The 23821-nt window shown below is 42.7% G+C and overlaps 2 protein-coding genes across 13 annotated transcripts in view; one reads left to right on the forward strand and one right to left on the reverse strand.

The window, feature by feature from the left end:
• The first annotated feature begins 1959 nt into the window (after window positions 1-1959).
• FEM1B (fem-1 homolog B) lies at window positions 1960-7584 on the forward strand. Its single transcript, XM_039369640.1, has 2 exons — window positions 1960-2652; window positions 4723-7584. The coding sequence occupies exons 1-2, from the start codon at window positions 2213-2215 to the stop codon at window positions 6356-6358; spliced, it is 2076 nt and encodes a 691-aa protein (XP_039225574.1). The 5' UTR covers window positions 1960-2212; the 3' UTR covers window positions 6359-7584.
• Window positions 6817-23821, reverse strand: part of ITGA11 (integrin subunit alpha 11) — a 75460-nt gene continuing 58455 nt past the window's right edge. For 10 of the 12 annotated variants that reach the window (XM_039369629.1, XM_039369634.1, XM_039369626.1 and 7 more), the window contains 8 exons: window positions 21788-21877; window positions 21551-21641; window positions 21346-21459; window positions 19424-19510; window positions 19050-19160; window positions 18059-18154; window positions 14903-15016; window positions 6817-11203 (listed from right to left, as the gene is read on the reverse strand). In XM_039369629.1, the coding sequence (XP_039225563.1) occupies window positions 11120-11203; window positions 14903-15016; window positions 18059-18154; window positions 19050-19160; window positions 19424-19510; window positions 21346-21459; window positions 21551-21641; window positions 21788-21877 (787 nt within the window). In that variant the 3' untranslated portion in view covers window positions 6817-11119. Of the gene's footprint in view, window positions 12621-14902; window positions 15017-18058; window positions 18155-18944; window positions 19161-19423; window positions 19511-21345; window positions 21460-21550; window positions 21642-21787; window positions 21878-23821 lie in introns of those variants that run through there. The other 2 variants (XM_039369631.1, XM_039369637.1) reach the window with 2 other exon arrangements.

Consider the following 23821-nt stretch of genomic DNA (forward strand, 5'->3'; position numbering starts at 1 on the left):
AGGTGCCCGCTTAATCTCTTGTACACATCAAAAAGTAATACAATCACACCGCAGCCCAGAGCCGAGAGCTGTGTGCGTACTACTCAAACAGCTTATTCTCTTGAAATCCCTCTCTAATCTACTGGAGGGGGGGGGTTGGAGAAGGAAGGGAAAAAAAGGAATTTCTGAAGGCTGTCTCCCCATTGCATGACACACCCCCACACACACATACAAAGCATAGAGATGGGAGAGAAAGGGATTGCACGAGAGGCAGCTGTTTGTTCTTCTGCACATTAAAAGGAATACAATTGCACTGGTAGCCTGGAGTTGGGAATTGCACTACACAATTTGCAGTATTCTCTTGAAAGTTGTCCATTCTGTGTGTGAGGGGAAGCAAGCAATTTCTGTAAGCAATCTCTTTTGCCTGACCCTTTCCTGCTGCTGGCATGATCACACTATCACACTGCTTTCATAAGAGCAAACAGCTTACACTCTTCAGATCTTTCTTGAGATCTTTCTCCAATCTCTCTGCTTTTGTGGCATTTCTGCCTGTCAACCTGAACATTTGAGGAGCTTCTTTGATGCATGTGCACTGCTCGTGAATTACCATATTCAGATCATCTATCCTGGGAGATTAAGAGTAAAAATAGTATCAAGGATCAGGAGGGATATGGAAAGAACAAGTGGAAATATGATTATTCGCAGCAGAGAATCACCAGTCTTTTTGCTCCTGCCTCTGGTGCAAACTGTGGGAAGAGTCTTGTGGTTGAATCAGGTCCATACATAATACATGAAATTGGTCTTGTATTATTTCTACAGGTGGCAACATCTCCAGTTGCATGACTCTGAATTAACTATTCATTTTGTTACTGAAACTAATATAGAACAGGCCTCCGATCCAATTAGCAAGATCACATTACTGAGGCAGCTGATACTACCAACGACTAAGCAGGACAAAAGCTGTGTTCCCTGAAGGTCTGTGGAGTAAGTCACAGGGGCCTCTAGTAAGAGGCAGGGAAAGCAATGCTGCTGCTCAGTTTCTGCCAAAACAGGCAGCAGCCCACACAACAGGTGGCAGTTATTGAACAGTTTCAGTGCAGTGTGCAGAATTCATTTGCTGGGGGCTTTTCTCTAACTTTCAAATTTTGTATCCTGTTTAGATTGAGCTTTTACTGTATATTCTTGCCCTAGATTCAGCTACGCATCCCCATATCATATGGTTGAATATATAGACAGAGTTTATTACAATCACAGACCAGACTAAAAACACCATTTATTGAGTGAAACAAACGGGGCTGTGTATGCCACACATTCAGTTGCACTGGAGCCCAGTTAATTTAACAAAAATTAAATTAAAGGCTGAAGGGAAGGAAGCAAAGTCACCAAGTTCTCTCTTGCCATGCCTGGGGCAAAGAAAGGACATCGCGTCACGGATTGCAAAAGGCCCAACGGGTATTGTGCCAGGCATATTTCCCGCCCGCTGAGGGGCTGGTGGCCTGGAGGAAGAGCCTTGGAAGAGCCTTGTCATTCCTCAAAAGGTTGGGGAGCTCATCAAGAGCCTGAAAAAAAGATTTTGATGGCTGAGCTCGCACCGCGCGCCAAGTTTAAATCAACCAACATCCATCGGGTCCCATAGTAGTTTGCAATCGCAGGATTGTGGTTTAACACAAGTAAGTCATGGCTTAGCGCGTGCCGGGCTCCATCCACGTCGCCACCTGCCGCTCCCCCCACCAGGAAACAGGCAGGAACTGAGACACTTCGCGCCCGGTCAGCAGCCGGGCTCCGGAACTCACTTCATCTGAGCAGCGATTTCCGGGACGGATTGGTTTTGCAAAGGATGGCACGGCTGCTCCCGGTTCCGGTTCCACGCTAATAACAGCTGACGCTGATTGGACGCCCGAAAGGGCGCTTCCGACGTTCCGTAACTCCCCCCCCAGCCCCACCCCTCCGCAGCGAGAGCGCCGCGCCCCTTCCGGGCACCCGTAGTAGCAAGGAAGCGTTCCGTCCTGCTTCCGGGGTGCTCCGGAAAGGCCTCTGCGGCTCGGCCCTTCGCTGCTCCTCCTGGTGCCGCCGCCGCCGCCGCTGCCCCCCCCTCCAGGACCGCGGCCGGGGGAGAGGACGGGCACTCCGGCCTTCCCAAGGGACCCTACGCCCCGAGGGTCCCTTCCCAGGAGGAGCGCTGCCCGGAGGACGAGGACGCGGCCGGCCATGGGGCCCGTCTGACCGGCCGCGCATGGTGGGCGACGGGAGCGGCGGGACGACGAGGAGCGTCGGAGCCCCCCCGGGCCCCAAGGGGGCCGGCCCGCATGCCCGTGCCCGCTGCGGAGCCACGGAGGGGGGGGAGCGGGAGGAGCCCCGGCCTGCCCCGGCCCCTCCGGGGGAGGCCGACGGGGCGCGGTGGCGGTCCCCGCAGGAGCAGGCGGCCATGGAGAGCCTGGCCGGCTATGTCTACAAGGCCGCCAGCGAGGGCCGGGTGCTGACCCTGGCCGCTCTGCTGCTCAACCGCTCCGAGGGCGACGTCCGCTACCTGCTCGGCCATGTCACGCACCAGGGCGGGCAGCGATCCACGCCGCTCATCATAGCCGCGCGCAACGGGCACGCCAAGGTGGTGCGCCTGTTGCTGGAGCACTACCGGGTGCAGACACAGCAGACCGGCACCGTCCGCTTCGACGGGTAGGTGCGCCCTCTCGGCTCCCGGGGGTGGGGGGAGCGCCGCCCGGTCCATTGCAGCGCCCTTCGAGGGGTGTGTGTGTGTGTGTGTGTTAACTTGACCGGTGAGGCGGGCATCTTCCTTCACACTGGAGGGCATCAGTACAGTATCCATAAACGGTCGTCACCAATCCCGACAAGTGGAAGAATAAGGAGCAGCCAAAGAGGTTGCTTGTTTCTTGCCTTGTGTAATTCTGATCATGCTGGACTATAATTAGGAGGGGGTGTAATATGACACTGGACATCGCCTGAGTTTTTAAGATTACTTGCATGCAACAGGCGATGATCTATGCAGGTTTGCCATCCGATCGCTGTCCCATTTCTCATCCCTGTGCAATTTAATCATTTCATTCCCTCTGAACCTACTGTTATTGTGTGGACCATCAATTATTTTCTCTCCTGCAAGGCAGGAGTTTGTTGGAAAATTAGGAAGCTACAAGGAAGGCAGGGAGGCTGTGAGAAAGTAAACATCTATTCAGGCACAAGTTATTTACTCTAATGTACTAGGTCCAGATCACAGGACTGTTCACGACCATAATCAAGTCTGTGTCTTGCATTATATGAGGACAATAATTAGAGTCAGGGATCTTAATGTTGTTTTGTAGAAAAGGTGCTCCACCCTTTCAGAAGCACTGGAGTTCCCTCCCACGTTTTTACTATGACAGTCTCTGAAAAGCAAACACATGAAGCCTTTGAACATTAGCCTTTCTGTATTTCAGTGGAATATTGTGGGCACAGATGAAGCCTTGAAGGTCTTTTACTGCACGGAGTTTTCTTTATGTATTTCCTGGTGAGAATTATTGAGAGTTATTTAGCACCAAGGTTAAGCTGGACTGTATTGGAAAAATGGATTAAAGGTCTCATCTGAAAGAATTTGGGTGCATTTCAATTTTCTTATTCTGTTCTTTCCAGTCAAACCGGCATTATACTGGTTTAGAAGATATTGATTCAGTGAAGCTGAAATTCTTTATTTCACTTAAAGATATCAGACCAAAAGGACAAATACAAACTGCTTAAAGATGTAATGCTAAACACTTCCCCTGTACATATCTGCTGTATCATTGGCCACCTTTTTCTCTCTTTTTTTGGCCAAATATACTTGATAATTTCTTTCTGTGACATCGCTGAGAGCCATGGGACATACCACCTGGGAGGGGAGCCTAGAGGGGCCTGTGTACAGCCAGACATCCCAGTTGCTCTCTGCTCCTGGCGAAATGGATTAGGTAAGATAGGACAGGTTATATTGGAACATCTAATTAGATAAAATGAAAACAATGTTATGCTAAAATCTCTTGAGTACAACAGCTATTTTTTCCGATTTTGAGAAGGGAGGATTAAACAGCAGAAATTGTCTAGTTGGAGGCAGGAAGACAGTTAGCTTCCTCTGAAAGCCCCTAATTTGAAGAGCTATCCAAGTTGAATTTTAGGTACTGTTGGGATGTGGGAACTAGATTGGTAGAGCCTTCAGCTGAACTTCTTCACTTGCTTTGCTTCCCTCCCGTTAGGCTTTTTTTAAAAAAAAATAAAGGAGTTCTGTTAAATTATCGTATTAGTTTACAGGGGTAACCTTGAAACACATCTTGCAGACAGTCACTTCTGGTATCCAGAAGAAGCTATTTGGGAGTCTGTGGAGAGTTTTAGAAGAGAACACTGAAGGGGCTTCCTGTGAAGCAGCTGTTGCACTCAAAAGATCCACAACAGGTTACAAGAGGCAAACTGAAGAGCTGCAGAATTAAAAATAAACAAACAAATCACCCAATAATTTCCTGGCAAAGTAAATTTGGAGGAAGCTATGGCATAGATTCTGCACAGGGTCCTCATCTGAGCCTGTAATTAATAACTTTGAGGCCCCATTTCTTCTTTCCTTCAAGCAGCTTTGGAACCTACGTGCTTCACTGTGGCAGGATATTGCCCACTGTTTTTAGACTCCCTCCCAGCAACTTCCCACTATCTCTTATTTCTCCTGGACTTATTTTTAAGCCGTTACTAAAATTACGCCCCTTGCACACATTTTTCTCTCTTCTTTTTCCACAGCTACGTCATCGATGGAGCCACGGCATTGTGGTGTGCAGCCGGGGCAGGCCACTTCGAAGTTGTCAAACTTCTGGTAAGCCATGGAGCTAATGTTAACCACACTACCGTAACCAATTCCACCCCTCTGCGGGCTGCCTGCTTTGACGGCAGGCTGGACATCGTCAAGTACCTTGTGGAGAACAATGCCAACATCAGCATCGCTAACAAGTATGACAACACTTGCCTTATGATTGCTGCTTACAAGGGCCATGTCGACGTGGTACGCTTTCTTCTAGAGCAGCATGCGGATCCCAATGCCAAAGCACACTGTGGCGCTACAGCATTGCACTTTGCAGCTGAGGCGGGTCACTTGGAGATTGTCCGAGAGCTGGTGAAGTGGAAATCTGCCATGATGGTGAATGGCCATGGAATGACGCCGCTCAAGGTAGCTGCAGAGAGCTGTAAAGCTGATGTTGTGGAGCTGCTGTTGGCACATGCGGACTGTGACCGCAAGAGCAGGATTGAAGCTTTGGAACTCCTGGGTGCCTCTTTTGCAAACGACCGGGAAAATTACGATATCATGAAAACCTATCATTATTTATATTTAGCCATGCTCGAGCGATACAGAGATAGCGAGAACCTTCTAGAGAAGGACATCCTGCCTCAGATAGAAGCCTATGGCAACCGGACAGAATGCCGGACTCCTCAAGAGCTGGAATCCATTCGCCAGGACCGAGATGCTTTGCACATGGAGGGCCTCATCGTCCGTGAGCGGATCCTGGGTTCTGATAATATTGATGTATCACATCCAATTATTTACCGTGGTGCTGTTTATGCCGATAACATGCAGTTTGAACAGTGCATTAAGCTCTGGCTCCATGCTTTGCATTTACGACAGAGGGGCAGTAGGAATACCCACAAGGACCTTCTCCGATTCGCTCAAGTTTTCTCTCAGATGATACACTTGAATGAGCCTGTGAAAGCCAAGGACATTGAGAGCGTCTTGAGATGTAGCGTCCTGGAGATAGAGCAAGGGATGGCCAGGGTCAAAAGTTCTCCAGAAGCTGAGCTTCACACAGCCATGGACAACTATGAATGCAACATCTTTACCTTCTTGTACTTGGTGTGCATCTCAACCAAAACCCAGTGTAGGGATGAGGAACAATCACGAATTAATAAACAGATTTATAACTTAATCCACCTGGATCCCAGGACACGGGATAGGTCTAGTTTGCTGCACCACGCTGTTAACTCTGGCACACCAGTCGATGACTTCCACACCAACGATGTCTGCAGCTTCCCTAATGCCCTGGTCACCAAACTTCTTCTGGACTGTGGCGCTGATGTCAATTCTGTGGACAACGAAGGGAACACTCCATTACATGTCATAGTGCAGTACAACAGGCCCATTAGTGACTTTTTGACCTTGCATTCGATCATCATTAGCTTGGTTGAGGCTGGTGCTCACACAGATATGACAAACAAACAGAAAAAAACTCCTCTTGACAAAAGTACAACGGGGGTGTCTGAAATCCTCTTGAAGACTCAGATGAAACTGAGCCTGAAGTGCCTGGCTGCTCGAGCTGTGCGGGTTTATCATATCCGTTATCACAATCAGATTCCCAAGACTTTGGAAGAATTTGTAGAATTCCACTAGGCCACATCGACATGGTGATAATTTCACTTTCCCTCCATGAAGGGTCAAATAAAATGTCAGGCAGAGAGTCTGAATTTCCTTTCTTTTTCCGTTTTTTCAGGAGCGAAGACACCAGTCAGTCTTTGATGTTTTGCTTTGATTTCCAAATATATCATCCGGTGGCAGGATAAATGGGGTCTTTTTCCCTTAGAGGAGAACAAAAGAAACTCTAAATTAGAATAAGGGTAAAATATTTTGATACAGCACTCCGATGCACACGGGTTTTACCATTGACAGCCAAGAATGCTTTAAGCACTATCTGCCAAGTGTTTTGCATTTGATAGATCGAGCCAGTACGTACCTATGCAGCAGTCTGGGGAGTCATCCATTGCGGGGGGGAGGTGGGGGTGAGAATTATTGCTGGGATTTTATTGACACATATAACACAATCCAGGGAAATGTATTCTTCACCAGCCTGGTTTTTTAACGTTTTTCCATTCCCACCGATATCAGTAACTTTTGTTTCTAATTTCTGCTTGCAATGAAATGAAAATAACTGATTATTTCCCATCAGACAGAAATTCAGACAAGAGAATGGGATTGTTAATAGTATATTTTTCACTGATTCTTAGAAAAAAAAATAATACAACTCTTCCAACTCAATTCTTTATGCAGAAGTATTTTTTCAGTTGAGTGACATGCAAAAATGCTGTTGGTATTTATGTGTGTATGGGTAAGCATGGTGGTTTTGGATAGACCCCCCTCATCTAGAATTTTATCTGAATTGCGTTTTCCTACTATCTTCCAACTAGCTGGCAAGCACGGATTTTTTCAAAAGATGAGCTCATATTTTTTTAGAAATAATATTTGAAAACTGTATTAGGAAGGATCAGCGAAGAATAAATGACGTTGTCCTGCTCTGAAAATAATGTTGTGTTTTCAGTCTATTGATCATGGCTCCCTCTCCCCCAAAAAATGCCTTCCTCCCAAAGCCATCTAATTAATTTTTCGTAGTAACTCGATTGTGTGAAAAACGTTTGACCTGGGAAAGCATCTTTGGCAAAAATGTCAGCAGCCTAGGGCTAGATTTTTGACAGGTCTTTGGAAGCACTTGCCATTATTTTAAATGTCACTTTGTCAAAATGTGGAAGAACGGTCTGTCATTTTTTTAAAAGTGTCAGTTCTATTCGAAAAGACATTCTGGGCACAGGTGTATGTCTTTGTACTACAAATAAAATCTTGAATGTGAAACCAGGTCTTAATTCTAATTTGTTACGTTGCAAAGATGATTTGTTACTGCTACCTGTTTGACATCAGTAAGGGCATAATATTTTTCAGAGAGAAGTCAATTCCGCCCATTGCATATAAACTTCCATTTTTCAAATAGATACAAAATATTTTGTATCTATTTCAAAAATAGATACAAAACATGCATTGCCTCTATTTCTGATTGTTGTATCTGCCTTCTTCCCTATTAATCCACTACTTTGTACGTTGCAACAATAGTTTTGTAAGTCACTAAGACAGTGGTTCTCAACCTGTGGGTCGGGATCCCATTTGGGGTCGAACGACCATTTCACGGGGGTCGCCAAACAAGGCTGTCCGCCATTTTTTCCCCCTTTTCTTTGGCCATGCCCCTGGCACCCGGTGATGTATAAGTGGTTGGGGGTCACCACAACATGGGGAACTGTATTATGGGGTCAGGGCATTAGAAAGGTTGAGAACCACTGCACTAAGATGTTTACAAATGGCAAGCATGTGTTAATCCAGGGGAGGAAAGTAGTTTTGAAGAACACCCAGTGGATGCCTGCATGGAGCAGGGTTTGAGCCTCAGTGACCTCTTCCAACTCTAGAATTCAATGATAAACTATAATACAATTTCTTTGTTTTGGGCTTTTTTTAATGAAAGCAGTGATTATTATTTATAAATTGCAGTATTTTTTTTGGAAACATGCCATTGTAGTTTGTCAAATGATGGTTGAAAGAAATAGTCACATCAAATGATGTGAAATAAAACTAATTTGTTGTCTTGTCTTCATGCTGCAATTCATTAGCTGTGTATCAGAGAACTGGTTCAGCAGCTCAGCAACTTCTTCAAAGCCATAACAATGCAAATTGTAAAGACTGTCAATGCATGGTCCTACTTTTATAGTACGTGTTGGCAAACCAGACCATGGAGTTTATTTTTAACAATGAAAACTGGGTTAAAATTTTATAAATATATACATGGTTATTTTTTATTTTAGTCTAATTTAATTAACTGTGTAATTATGGTATTTCTTTTAAGCACAAGTAAAAGGCTTGGAATGAACATAATACCAAGGTTGTCCCAAGAAATTTCACTGAACAGATTAGATCTGAAAAATAGCGGTACAAGCAGTGAACTTTTTGTGAGCTGTTAGGCTAAAATGTGACTGATATCCTTTGCCTTTCAGATTGTAAATGGCTTACAGTCAACTGTAGATTACTGTTTGTTTCAAGAATATTTTGTCTTCCTATGCAGCCATAGGAGGAAAGTGTCCTCCTGTTTTTGATTCCCAGTGTCTAGTTCAAGACTTGGAGATATGTTCTGCCTCTTTTCATCTGAAGAATATATTACAATCTAATCCATTACATATCTAATCCATTTTGGAAGGCAGGAATTGGGTAAAGAAGTGATTTGTGGGTTGCTCTGAATCAGCTGCCATTCAATTTTGGCTATGTCTTGAGATTCTTTCTCTCTTTTCCATATTATGATAGTATTGAACCAAAAGGTAAGATGATGACTCCCATTCTATTGTATGTACGTTGTGAGCCACTGTGAGGTCAGTAGGAGCTACCAGTATGTTGATTTATTATCTACTACCACATTTAAAATGACTTGTGTCAGTTAAAGATACAGTTGTAAACAATACAGTTAAAATCCAAAGCAGAATCTAAATCGGTGGTAAAATACCTCCATGTAAAGCTTGATGTACTCAAGCCAGGTTGTAACGAAAATATGGACTAACAGTTGCTAATTTTGACTAGTTAAAGAAGAATTGTTTGGGTGCATTAGTTGTGCCTTGAAAATGTGTTCTCACTTGCAAATCCAGGATCACTTGAAGGGTCAAGCAGCATTCCAAATTACAATTCTGCCCTTTCAGGAGGAGTGCAGCACGTCTCTCTTGAATCTCCACATCTTTTTTTCCTTACAACTAGCACCTCTGCCCCGTCTGGATTTAATTGCAGCTTGTTCTCCCTCAGCATGCTTATTGTTGAATTTAAGTCATGTTCAGGACTGCTAACTACCAAGAGAACTTCTAGTTTGTGGCATAGGATTCACCAGGATTACCAAAACAGTCCCAGTACCATAACCTGAGTGAAGTTCCCATTGAAATCTCCAGACAATTAGTTTCAATCAGATGCCTCTGAAGCTATGAGGCCACCAGCCTCTTAACTGCTTCACCCAGGAACAGAAAGTCATTAACGGTCCAGGATATTGCTGCCTCTTGAGTAAGCGGGAAGGCAGGTATCACTTAAGGATGCCACAGTCGTCTACAACCATGGGGAACAGTCCTGGACTGATCAGTTGGATCAACCGGGAGAGTCGATGGACGCATGCTTAGTCTGTCTCCTTGAAAGCTGAAAAGAATCACTGTTAACATGGGAAAAGTTTCCAAGGCTTCCCCAAAGATGCGTTTTCAAGAGGCAACTGGACTTCCTTGGTTTTTCCTTGCAGACATTTCGCTTCTCATCCAGGAAACCTCTTCAGTTCTGAGAAGCGAAAAACAAAGAAAGTGCAGTTGCCTCTTGAAAAAGCACCTGTGGGACAACCATGGCCTGAGAATCTCCAGGGACAGGGCTTCCTTATGACTTGTCCCATCGCTGGAAGTTGAATCGAAGTACATCGGATTGGCCTTCCTGCCCCCAAAAATTGGGAAAATTGCTTCCGGTGGGCTGCTCATTCTTCTGCTGCACTTTTCCCAGGATGGAGGGAGTGCCTCACCCTGGAAGAGGATTGCCAGCCTATGCAGATGCAACAGAGGCAGAGAGGGAAGCCCTCTCTGCTCCATGTGCTTCAGTGGAATATGGTTGCATGACGGTATTAAGGGTTCATTTGTTAGGATTCCACTCCGCAACCTGATTTGTCTTGATATTTCCTCCACTTGCAGCTATGTTTGATGGAAAATGGAAAACAAATGTATAAAATGAAGTATTAGCCACCTAAGGTTTTTAAGGCAGTTTCTTGTTCAGGCTTAAAATATTCCAACAATCAAAGGAACGAGCAAAACCATACTGGGCCAAAGAAAGAGAAACAGCATGGCAGAAATAAACAGTATTCAACCATACAAACCAGAATGTAGGCAGAATATCTATCCAAATGGAATTTATTTGAAATATTTCTAGCTTGTCTTGAAGAAGAAAAACTACCACTCCTGCACAAAGCAAATTAGAAAAATACAACTGTGACAGTTGGTCTTAAGAGTCCATTTTGTTTCTTCTTCTAAGGAGACCTACCTACCTCTACACCACCATCTGTGAAAGCAACAGCTTCACGTCATCACTAAAATGTCCTGATATGAGGGAGTAGATTTTTGAAAGAGTCAGTCAAGGGTCCACTTGATTTTTTTATGCTTCAAGCCCCAAAGTGGACAGAAAACTAATGTCGATTTGAATTAAATGTGAAATTCACTGCAATTAATAGGGCTATTTTCTATCATACAATAGCCCCCACTTTTCTTTTACATTAAGGATGAGGTCTGGTGACAACTCTTAACAGGGTGCCAAGAAACCTCATGGCTTTTGAGGGCTTCAAGTTGCTCAGCTACAGCCTCTTGCAACTGTTAACTCGTTGAGTAACGAGATTCTTCCACTGAACGTCAGAGCTGGATGTGTAGTATTCACCTGAATGGGAAAGTTATATTTATAATGCATTAAAACTGGCTGTAGACAAAGGAGAATATTTAAACATTTTAAACTTTTTTTTTCCTATTCTTAAAAAAAAAAACAACCCTAATGGTACATTTTGTGTTATTGAATTCCGTTGAACCAATATCTCATTTTCACTTATCAATATTAACACTGGCATAAATAAGTATATGCAAAAGAAGAAAAATAGTCAATTAAACCCTTTCCAATATACAGAAGTATATACATATATAACATTTTTCCTCACTTGTTGATTTTGGAAATTGCACAACTTGGGGAAAATTCTTCAAACTGGTCTTCTTTTCTTAAAGTCACCTTAAAAATAAGAAAGTTAAACATTTTCTAAATGAGTATATACAGCTGAGGATTGAAGATTTGCATTAAGGTGCTTATAATTATGGGTATTTGTTCAGTGCATATAAAAAGATCTCCACAAAAAAGCTGGTGGGTTGTTGGCTGCATCCTCTTTGTGAACACTTCTGTGCTTCTGGCTTTGAGAAGGAACAGGAGTCTGTGCGCAGAAGCAGCATCCAGTACATTGTATCATCAGCCTGGGCCTTCCAAACCATCGGGCGCCTGGTTTTACTGATACCCTTGCAAATATAATCTGGTAACATGATTACTGATCACCTCTACCCATTTTCTTTGCTCTTCAGATACCTGCTACTTGTGCCCCTCTGCAAATTAATCTCCACTTAGTTCTAGTGATCTCAGTTTGTGCTCAGAAGGTGTGCAGATCTCATTTGAAAGCATCAACTTTTGTCCAGCAAGATTTGTAGGTCTCTTAAGTAATCCGGAATAAAACATTTTATTATAGCAACTTGATTTGTTTTTAGGGAAGTGCACTGCAGATGCCTGACCTGTTCATCCTTGACAGCTTGAATGAAGGAAAGTGAAAGCTCAAGTATCTAGACTTTCCACTCCTTTTTATTTTAGGAGCAAAGTTTCCCCAATGAAAGTGCAGACTGAAAAACGTATCATCCCAAACAATCTTGCACGTGCAGTAAAGGATTGGAGTCTTTTGGCATCTGTTCCCTCAGTCTTGTGGCCAAAGTAGATCATTTTAAAGAGAAAGCTGCTCCTTGTGGATCTACTTTCTTCCTGTCCTTATTGTATAGTTCCAATATCTTAAGCAGAAGGAAACAAAATTAGTTTGAAGTCCTTGCTGGTGGAGGCTTCTCCTTTGCAGGGTAACACTTAGCAGCTGGGTTGCTTTCAGGTAACTGGGAAATTGATCAATGCAAAAGGAAACTGGCTATACAGCAAAGTAAACTTATTTGTGAGAAAAAGACCAGCTGGTATGCTCAGGACAATGGAAACCTTAGTCCAAATCTTTGGCAGTCTGATCCTGGCTTGCATCTCTCTTGTGGGTGGCGCTTTGAAAAAAACCAAGCTAAAGAGATATAAGACAAACCAGAAAATCTTCTGTAAATTTCATGCATTGACTGAATTTGCCAACTCTGAAAGGACTGAGATTGCTTTTTTCAATTGTTTAACAAACAAATCATTGAAACTGAAGGCCAGAAAATTTAACTGTAATTTACCTATTAAAACATATAGGCTATGTTAATACTTTTCACTTTTGCTTAAAAAATAACATGAAGAATTTAAAACATTTAAAGATTAAGAAATAAGAAAAAAAGGCAAGAAACATCGTCTGATTTTTTACCAGTTATACCAGTGGTGGTGAACCTATGGCACGAGTGCCAGAGGCGGCACTCAGAGCCCTCTCTGTGGGCGCGTGCGCCATTGCTCCAGTCGTAGGCCTTCAGCTGGGTTTTATAAAACCGTTTCGCTTTAGGCCTCCGCTGTGTGCAAAAAAAAAAAAAAGTTCAGTCAATCAATTTCAACTTCTCACGGGGAAAAAAAGATCTCGCAAAGTTGGAATTGATTGAACTTTTTAGTCCCACCCAGTCTGCCGTTACCACCGCAGCCACGCCCATCCAATGGGACACACCCACCCGATTGGCCACACCCAGCCAATGGGCCACACCCACCCGATTGGCCATACCCAGCCAATGGGCCACACCCACCCGGCACCCGACCATGCACAAGTGGGTTTTGGGTTGCAGTTTGGGCACTCGGTCTCTAAAAGGTTCGCCATCACAGAGTTATACTATATATAAAACCTCCATTAAGGAAAAAAACCCAACCATAATTATAGAAAGACCATAAGCAAGAACTGTTTTTGCTTTTTATGCTGTTTAGAATGAGGGAGAAATTAGTGTACAAAGATCTTCGTATTAGGGGTGAAAAAAGCCAAGATGGCAACTTTGTGACTCATACACAGATTCAGGTTTTGCATGGTTGCAGTTGCCCTCTTGACTTTCTGAGAATCGCAGGGCTGAAAGGAATCTTGGAGGTTTTCCTCCAAGCCTCTGCCGAGGACAGAACCCCGAGACCCTCCCAAACAAAGGGCTATCCGACCTTTATGGAAAAGCTTTCGTACGCAGCACCCAGGCTTCCAGGAGGGAAGCTGCTGAAGGGTTCTCCCTTGGAGTTGGTCTCTCTCTTTAGAGTGCTTCCACCCCTTGGTCTTCGTCCTACTTTTGGGTGCTATGGGAAAAAAAATCTATTCTTTCTTTTCTGTGACAGCTGTTAAAAGATTGGAAGGTTGCTATTCTGCCTCCCGCCGCCTTCTCTCCTTTAGGCTAAAATATCCAGGTCCTTTAAATACTTTTCACGGGATTTAGTCTCCAAATTTCTCACCCTCTTTGTTGCTCTTCTCTGCAGTCTGATTCCTCAGCAACTGGACATAGTGTTTCTCATGAGGTCAGGCCAGTCCAGCATAGACTGCTACTATCACTTCCTCTGATGTCATTACCCTGTTGATGCAACCTAACACTGCCGTACAGGGAGTCCTCAACTTACGACCACAATTGAGCCCAAACTTCTTTCTGCTGAGACATTTGTTAAGTGAGTTTTGACCTGTTTTATAACATTTCTTGCCATAGCTGTTAAGTGAGTCACTGCAGTTAAGTTAATAACAAGGTTGTTAAATCATGAATCTGGCTTCCACATTGACTTGGCTTGTCAGGAGGTGGAAAAGGGGATCACGTGATCCCGGGGCATGGCGACCACCGTAACTATGGGTCAGTTGCCAAGCGTTTGAATTTTGATCATGTGGCTGTGGCATGCCACGATGGTCATAAAACTGAAATTGAAAAATGGCCATGAGTCACTTCTTGCAGTGCTGTTGTAACTTTGCATGGTCACTACATGAACTGTTGTAAGTCGAGGACTGCCTGTTCTTCCCTGGTTATTCCTACCAAAGAAAAGAACCAGCTAGTTTTTTGCTACAATGAAAAATTTGTGTTTATGAGTAACTGGTAATATAGATTAATGCACAAAAACAGAAACCTGATCTGTGTTATCATAAAAAGAATTTTCAGAAAAATTTCTACTTATAGAGATGTGAAATTGCCATCTGACTGTATTGCTAAGGGTGTCCGGTATAACTCAACGCATGTAATGCTGTGTGGGCAACGGAATCCAGCATTACAAAATGCATGATGGTTTTGAGTTCTTTTGGGCTCCACTGCTCTTCATTGTGGTTGCATGGAAAATTTTGGCCCCAAGTGGGCAGCTTGCCTAAAGTGGTAGAAGTGCTCCTGATGATGAGCTAATGATCCTAATGCATCCATGCCTACCCTGAGTGGCTGCAGGTAGGCTTACCTTCCAGAGGGCCAGCACTAGCAGTGCCAGCAGCAGGAAACCACCTAACGTGCTCCCAATTATAATCCAGATGGGGATGTGGGACTCTTCGACCTTGGAGATCTCAAATGCAATCTACAAGGGGAAAAAGAATAGCGAGACGTAACATGGAACTCTTCCAGTGTCAACTGTTTTGGAAGGCGCGGGAGGTCAAATAGGATTTGCAGGGAGTTCTGTCTAGAAGGTGAGTTCTCATATGGTGAGACTGCAGAAACAAGGCAGCCTCTTTTGTTGGTGCTGCTGAGCCTCAACTGCTCAGAAGAGGGTGCTCCTGCTCCATCTGAGGTGGTTTAAGGAGTTTTGTAAACAATGAAGAAGTATTTCAGTGCTGCAATGGAAATAGGTAACTGTTCCAGCTATTTCGGTCTACAAAGACCTGGAAAAATTAGGGTTTATTAACTTCTTGGAAGGTCATGAGAGACGGAATAACTTTTGTGTCAGGGGCAAACTGCTCTAGTGCCTATTTCTGTGCTTCTTCCCACTGATGGGGGGAACTTCAGCAGGCATTCTATTCTCCCAGTTTTGGCAAGCAAAATATACTGGAATAGGCGGTCTCTAAGATACCTAAGCCCCAAATAAACAAATTGGAGGGAAAGACTAGGTCCTCAGTCACCCATACTGGAATTCCCATGGGTTTGTTCTTTCTGCTGAAACCACTGACCAAGACTTGCCCATTCAGGAAGGAGTGAAACAACCACAAATGATGTCTCTTACTTCCAACCTTCACAGGAGGACAAGAAGGACCTTGGCTGACAATACCAAAGGCCACTGAAAGATCCAGCAGCACAAGGATAGCTGTACTCCCGCCTTCCCTCCATGTTCCACCATAACTCATCAGTGAGAGCCAGAATTGCAGACTGCATCCTTCTTTAGGCCTAAATCCTAAGTGCCAAGAATCCAGACAATCTACTTCTTCCAGAGCCTCTGTAGTTGTGTGAGGGAATATCAGGAGAATGTGGAAAGTTACAAAAATAGTATTTCAGTCCTGGGCAGTAGAAAGCAGAAATTGAAAAAGAAATTCGGACAACTCCATCTTGATTGAGTTAGGTGTAAGTTGAAGGCTCTTTGAGATAGACTTTCAAGATTTTAATCCAATATTAAATACCTCATTAAACTACTTAGCAAGACTACCAGCAACTCTTGCTTTCTGATTTTATCTTGGAGGACTGACAACTTGCTGCTCAATGTTCTTCAAAAAGAAAAGTTGGATATAAATTGGTAATTGCTGGATTGTCTTTTAAGATTGTTGGTACATCTCCCTTCCTCAATAATGCATTACTCAAATCTAGTCCTTGTCCCTTCTTGATCCCTTAGAAGGAATAGGAATCAAGGTCACAAGTGGTGGAACTTATGCCCAAAAGAACTTTGCTTCCTCAAGATCCTAAAGCTCAGTTAAGGTTGCTAGATATGTCTTGCTGATCCAGCTTTCAGTTTGAAACAAGTATGAATGATTTAATCTATGAGATTACTGGCCAGATGTTTACACATTACTGTTACTGGATGTTCCAGTTGACTATTACCTAACAGGGCCTGGGTTGTTATGAATAATGAAGCTGGCTGACAGCCCCCTGCAGATGTCATAAGGGTGGAGTTACGCTTCAACGCCCTTATCACTAGAGAGTAGACTTGAATTCATATGCCTCAGATTCAACCTCATTTTCCACCAGCATCCCTCTGGGTATCTCTGTTTGCTTCATTTTCAATTCCTCAGAAAAGCAAAGATCCCCTGAGATCAATGGAGGAGTAAAGGTTATTCAGGCAATCCTATCAAACATCCAGGTCACTTCCACTGTTTGGAAATTTCTAAAGTGATAATCAGAAACCCCCCAGTTCTATCTGGTGCCTGCAGGTACCATCTTAATCAGCCACCAGCCTTTCTGAGTGGCTTGATAGCTCTGGTTAAATCCATCATCAAGAATAAGTGCCTGGTCTATGGAAATGTCATTCACAAACAATATCACATCTCTTCTGTTTTGAGGAAAGGTGTTGCAGTGTTGATCAGGCCAGTGATGATCTGGGAGAAGCCCATGATTGTCATGATGGCCATTAATTTCTAAACTGCCTCCAACACCAGAAAGGGAGATTAAAACATATGCAATACAAAGTTCCACTTTGTTGCTGTACATTCATTAATTTAGCAATCTTTCAAAATTTAAAAAATGTAATTTCCTTCAAAACCACTATTTTCCCTCAAATAATTCTTATTGCTAAAATGAGATGCTCCTCAACATTAGAACATAGTTTGGCTGGCAACACATGGTCCTCCAGGGATTTTGAACTTCCACACCAATGACACATAGACATTACTGTAGCAGTTAAAGCTCAAACCACATCCATGGGGAATGTGCAACTGACGAATGGCTGAAATAGTCATCAGTTTTATTCTACTTCTTCATGCAGATTGTAATATACTGCAATCCCTGCCATACTTTATGAAATTGTTATGAAGCTTATATCCAGCTTTTTGGGAATCAGATCTTTTCAAGGAAGTTTACAAAGTAACACTGTTATTCCACTTTAATTTTCTTTCTCATTAATAATGACAAGATTGTTATTATTAATAATAGAAAGACTTATAAGTCTCACTTTGTTAAGAAATTCCTTGGCTGCTGTTACTAATGCCAGAATGACAGCTGACGCTAACTTTCTCCAAAGGGAATGAAGTTAGAACTGAAGGCATATTAAAGGCTACATCTGTAACAGCAAGATGAGTTATGAGTTAGAGAAGAGATGGCCAGTGGAGAGAGGAATATGTAGACTGGTCAGGCGTGTCCACAAGAGGGTCGAATAATCCAGCCACAATCCTGTTGTCAAAGTCCCACCCCTTTTGTATACATATTGTGGCACATGTAAAAAAGAGACAGGTTTTTGATTGCATGGTTTTGACTGCGGTCTTGACTTTTTTGTCTCTTCCTCTCTGGGTGGCTTGGAAAGACATACTGTATTTTTTAAACCATTAGTGGCAATCTAAGATCAGGATCCGAAGAAATGTGAAAGCTACAGAGCCCACAGTTCCTATCATTACAAAGTTGAGCTCCAGCTTCCATTAGCATCTTACTATGACCTCCAAAGAGTCAAGCTGACTGGTGCGTGAGCAGGTGAGATCTTTGGGCTTACCTGGCGACTAGGATCCTCTTCTCTGAAGATAAAGGCACTACGAAACCCTCTCTGCAAGGCAGCATTGAAGATGAATCTGAAGGTCTTGAATTTCAGCTGGACAGATATGAGAGAATCAGTGGCTCAGTTCACACAGAATGCTAAGCCATGCTTGATTTTAACTATAGCTGGTGGAAGAAACTATAAATATTAAGTTCACACAATATACAAAACACTGCTTAGAGCTGCTAATATTGAATATTCTTGCTTTGACACATGTATGGACATGTCCTAGGAGGGACAGAGGTCACCTAGTTTAGTCAGAATTGATTCACTGTAATTAATTATTGCCTACAGAGGTTAGAATGCTCTCTTGGATCAACGCATTGACACATCCGGAAGAATTCTGTCTCCTGACACAAGAGGACGGCACAAAATAGCCTGTCTTCTCTTCATAATGCCTTCCTAGTCTCTCAACGTGGTTTGACGTGCCCTTGGTTATAGAGGGACTGTTGCTTGGCAGGTGGGAAAAATGGAGTATCTTGCGATTGGGGGAATACACCAAATCTGCGAAATGGGACATAACTGATGAGACTTTTCAGTTCCATGAAGGATTCCAGCTACTTTCTTGCCAATTTCAATACTGCTTCCATTTTTACTCTAATAGTTAATTTTTTTAGCGGTAGAGAATCACACACTTCTTTCTTTGAAATATAATCTCATTTTAAATTTCCTTGATGTTATGTTCATCTTAAATCCCAGCTGCTCCTGGTTGGACCAAATTCTCTCTCTGCAACTAATGTGAACTCTAGAAACTCTTGTTCCCCAGTTGGACTAAGAACGCTTGCTTCGGGATAACTATTATTACCACTGAAAGACAAGTTAGTGCGGAAGGTAAAAATCTGACCATCACTCCATCTGTAGGAAGAAGCACGGCCTGGAAGAGCAGGACCTAATGCCAATTACTTGTGTTGGCTGCTAGCAAAGATGGCAATTTGCATCTTATCCATACCACTCTTAGGGTCCTCATCCACAAATTTCCATATAAGAGAAAGCTGACTTCTTCATTGGCAGCCAGATTCACACTGCAGTCGATTGAAATCACATCAGAATTACTGTAATTCTGGAACAAAAAGACAAGTGAGGTTTGGTGGAATGCAAGACATTGAGCCATTTCCCCCCTTTAACCCGGAAGTTCTTTGTCTGATGGAATTTCCTTCAAAATGGCTGCATGAACTTGTTTTGAGCATCTATCTGAGGCCATCTACATAAGGCTGCTGGGTGAGGTCATCTGACAATTTGCTGTGCAGCCTGACACAGCACCATTGTGCTCAGGAAGTGGCCAAAGAACTTTCACCACGATGCTATGATACTGAAAGGACTTACCAGCTGGGGATGACGGCCTAAATCCTCATCCGAGGGTGTCCTTCGATAGTCTGTGTCATTGCCTCCAATATTGCACATCATACCATTCTATAACAGAGAGGTCTGGAATCATTAATCAAATAAACAGATGCTCTCGTTTATTTTGAGGTCTGGACCAACTCCGTGACTTTAAGGAGGCAGACATGCCATCCATAATCACAAAAAATGGGATTACACGCTTTACCATCCACTGTTAAATACTCCTTTGACCACGAAAGCTCTTGGATCTCTTCTCTTGGGGTCCTTCATCTGCCCATCGTGTACAAAGGGCCTCTTTCAGTTTCAAATAGCAATTGGGAGGAGAAAAGAAAACCTAACTCACGAAAAGGTGAGCCATTAGACAGTTTTCTATTATATTTCATTGCTTCCTTCTAGTGCCTGTTTGAATCTTGTCTGACAGCTCCTGGAATTATAGCCTTCCACATTGCATGTTTTCATTGTTTTTCTTTATTTTTTTTCTCAATTTTCAGATCATTATTGATTTTTGAAGTAGTTCCCATCACTTTGGGGCAGAACTGTTCCAAATTGTTCCAAAACACAAAACAAGAAAAACTGTCTTTACATTACAAGGAAGATTTTGAATTTCCAAATTGATAAGACTTTGTTCAACAATAGAAAAATAGGCACAATTACCCAGAACAGAGAAGCTAGAAACAAGGCCAACAGCAAAACACATCCACCAACCAAAAAGAGGGATTTTCAAGCAACAAACTCATGGAACAAATGACTGTTCCGTGTATTTGGGCTCATGCCCAAAGAACACCCAAACTATACATGCATTAGATGCAAATTATGTGAACTACTACAGCAAAAGGTTAGGAACTTAGAGGCATCTCTAGCCAAACCCCAATGTAAGAAAGAAAGCTCCATCCAAACCAAACCAAATAATGAATAAGTAACTCCCAGAGGATTTGATTCTACTGATAAACCCTTGGAGGAAGACAAATGGAGGTATGTCACACAGAGAAGGAAACACAATACTCAAAGAAAGAAGCAGCATACAACTACTGGTAACAAACCCCTTCTGCCCAATCCTTCCCAACCAGAAGCAGCCCCATGAAAACTGAGCAATCCATTTCTCCCCTTAGATGGAGACATGCAGACCCACAACCTCCCCCTCAAAGAAAACATGCGGACACCTAGCAAAGAAATAACTACAAATATCCCTAAAAAAGTCACATCAACAAACACACCTGAGAGAAAAAGAAAAGCAACCCAGACTGCAGCCCCCCAAAAAGAAAGGAGAATGTTGGTAATAGGAGATTCTATCCTCAAAGCAACAGAATCATCCATCTGCAGACTAGACGTACAATCCAGGGAGGTATGTTGTCTCCCTGGAGCAAATATCAGAGATGTGGCTGAGAACCTAACCAAAATAATTAGGCCTACAGATTACTACCCCTTCCTTCTCCTTCACATTGGGACGAATGACACAACAAACAACCTGAGTACAATAGTGAGGGATTACAAACAACTAGGCAATAAAGTTAAGAAGCTAGGAGTGCAAGTAGTGTTCTCATCAGTACTCCCAACGTAAGGCCAACACCCATCGAGGGGAAAAAAGAATTCTAGAAATAAACCACTGATTACTTAATTAACTTAATGTTTGAATGTGTTTACTACATGGAATGATAGAATGAACCATCATACTAAATATACACAAAAAAATAAACTGAACTACAAAACTTTAACAGGAGGGCAGCCTATTACTAAGGAGACAAGGACATGTGTCCACCTGAGAAGAAAAATACCCTCCCCAATTGTCATCTTCATTCATTAGCTAGGTAGATGATGTGCTTTTCTCTTGAGGTGCCTGACTGATCATTCAGGCTTATATCTTGAGGTTTTCTAATACCAAAATAATAAGTAGGAACTCTGGATACCTCTGGTGCATGGAAGCCTCTTAGCTGCAGAAGGCGATTCCCTCCTCGTGTGGCCACTGGGACTGTGATTTTGATAACTATCCCATCTACAGGAAATAGGCCCAGATTTTGCAGCTGAAGGGAAAAAAAAGTAGCATGTGACCCTCTTCTGCAAGAAGCCATCTCCCATTCCCAATATATTGCTTAGAACAAAAAATGAATTTACCTTAAAAGTGCAATTAAATGGTGGGCCGATTCTATCGTATGTCTGTAGAGAATTGTTGGGTTCAATCTCATAATAGTTCTGGCTGGAACCTCTGAAGAGCAGCAAAAAAAAGGAGAACCCAATCAAAATAAAAACTGTTCCCACTGCTCAGAAGATCTGAACACACAGAATACATCATCATTTTCAGAATGATGAATTATGGCAATGCAAAACTCACTCAGTACATATCCAGAATACCTGGTGAAAAGGAGATCAGTTTCATATTTCAGCTGAAACTTGAGGAGAGCAAAATTGTCCTCTTTCGTGCTTTCTTGTTCTTCACTGTCACTAGAATGTAAAAATGGAACCAGAGATCCATTTAGGGGCCATCCCATAAAAAAGGTACAACGTTGATTGGCCATAAAGTGATAGCTACATCTCCTAGGGAAAATACTGACTTCTTACAGCAGTGGCCCCCAACCTTTTGAGTACCAGGGGCCAGTTCCATGGAGAGAGGTTTTTCCGTGGACTGAGGGGAGCATGGTTTTGTGTGCTGCCTGCATCCCGCGGATGGAGCTTCGCTTGTTTCTGGCATGCTGCAGACTGGTGCTGGTCCACGGACTGGGGGTTGGGGATCCCTGCCTTACTGGGGACCTCGCTGACTTTTACTATAAGCTGTTAGACTCACAAACAGACACCCATCAACCCATTCAGCTCAGTTTTTCCTTTGTGCACTTAATGCATATATTTGCTCTGGTCTCCTTCCCTAGAGTAGCAATTTCTGTCAATTGAAGTCTTGGTGATTTTGGCAGGAGACAGAGTATTCCTTTGCCAGTGCTCTATTGGCTTAATAGGCACATTACAGACATGTCAAAGCTGATCTTTGCTTCATATGAGTCAACATTCCTAGCTGAAGCAGGGAGAAAAATGTGTTTTTTTCCACCACTGGCTGGAATTATGGATTTGATACTATCCTGGGATCTTTTCCATCTCTGCAATTTGCTTGACTTGCTATTTTTTCAGCAAATGCAGCTAGGGAGTTGCAACTTCAACGCACCAACTTTTCTTCTTATTAGGAAAGAGAAACAAATTTAGAAGTAAAAGCATGCTCATGGTGAGAGTGACATAAAAATTGCATTCAGTTTAAAAACTAATCTGCAGCTTCTGGGGACATCATTAACAGATGTTTTCTTGGCAACAGTATGGAGGTGGTTTGCCATTGCCTCTTCCAGCTTCAGTTATGCTGTGTGAAAAAGAAATAATGTCTAGAATCTTGAGAAAAAAATTGGAAACAGATCGGCCGAAACTGGATATAAATATTCACTTTCTTTTAGCTGCGATGGGAAAACTCCTTTTCAGCCTTATGTTTCCCTTCTCTTGTGTGTTTTTATTCCTGAAAGGTAGAATAAAAATAAAGGATAACTACTCTCCAAGTTGGAAAAATTGCTCAGTGTTGTGAATCCGTTGCTTAAGAATATAATTAGAATGAAGCTCAGGGGTTATCAAATCCAATCCTTAGTTCCATGGTTTAAATGTCCCATGGTTTGTTTCACTGGTAGCAACAGTTTGCATATATTATTGTGCTGCTTTCAAATTATAACAGGGCATTTTGTATATCATTGGTTGAGTATTTTCTCCAGATATGTTTGGGTCTGGGATTGGGAGATGGTTACAAACAGCTGTTGGCCTGCTGTCACACACTTCCAGGAAGAGTGTACATTAATTCCCTTTAGGTGAATGGCAAGGCTAATACTGCTGTTGCCTGAGCTTGTAAACTGAGTGAACTTTTTAAGAACCAAAACTCTGTTTCATAATAGTGCCATCCCAAGCAATGCATTTGGGTTTGAAATAGTATTTCTTGCCAGCAAATCCATCTAATGTGAAAACATTTCCAAAGGCAAAATCAAACCTGTGGTTGCTGCCCAGGAGTCAGCACAACATCACTGTTCTGTAGTGGAACTGGACAAACTCCCCATTCCCAGGAAAAATTTTAACTTCCGAGCATCTCAGAAAGTAATTTATATATCCAATTTCTTTTTTTTTTCTAATGTTATTTTTATTGTTATAAAATGAAATATAAAGGAATTCTGGATGCATAAAATTTCCCTTGTATTTCAATATCCAGTTTTCACATTCAACATGGACAAAGAATTGTAGACATGGTATGCACATTTGAATCATAACAGGAACAGTAGAATGAAGATGTTGAATTTTCAGAACACCGTGATTTTAAGTTTATGTCACTCCTTTTCAGAGATCCAATGTTCCATCCCTTTGCTGGTATACCAGACT

The sequence above is a fragment of the Crotalus tigris genome, unplaced genomic scaffold (assembly GCF_016545835.1).
Source record: "Crotalus tigris isolate CLP2741 ecotype Arizona unplaced genomic scaffold, ASM1654583v1 scf7180000021179.819088, whole genome shotgun sequence".
Classification (NCBI taxonomy): domain Eukaryota; kingdom Metazoa; phylum Chordata; class Lepidosauria; order Squamata; family Viperidae; genus Crotalus; species Crotalus tigris.

Bases quoted from the DNA above. Each gene is read 5' to 3' on its own strand.
- FEM1B (XM_039369640.1), top strand. From the start codon at position 2,213: ATGGTGGGCGACGGGAGCGGCGGGACGACGAGGAGCGTCGGAGCCCCC. The intron at 2,653-4,722 runs GTAGGTGCGCCC...CTTTTTCCACAG, and splicing joins GGCACCGTCCGCTTCGACGG to CTACGTCATCGATGGAGCCA.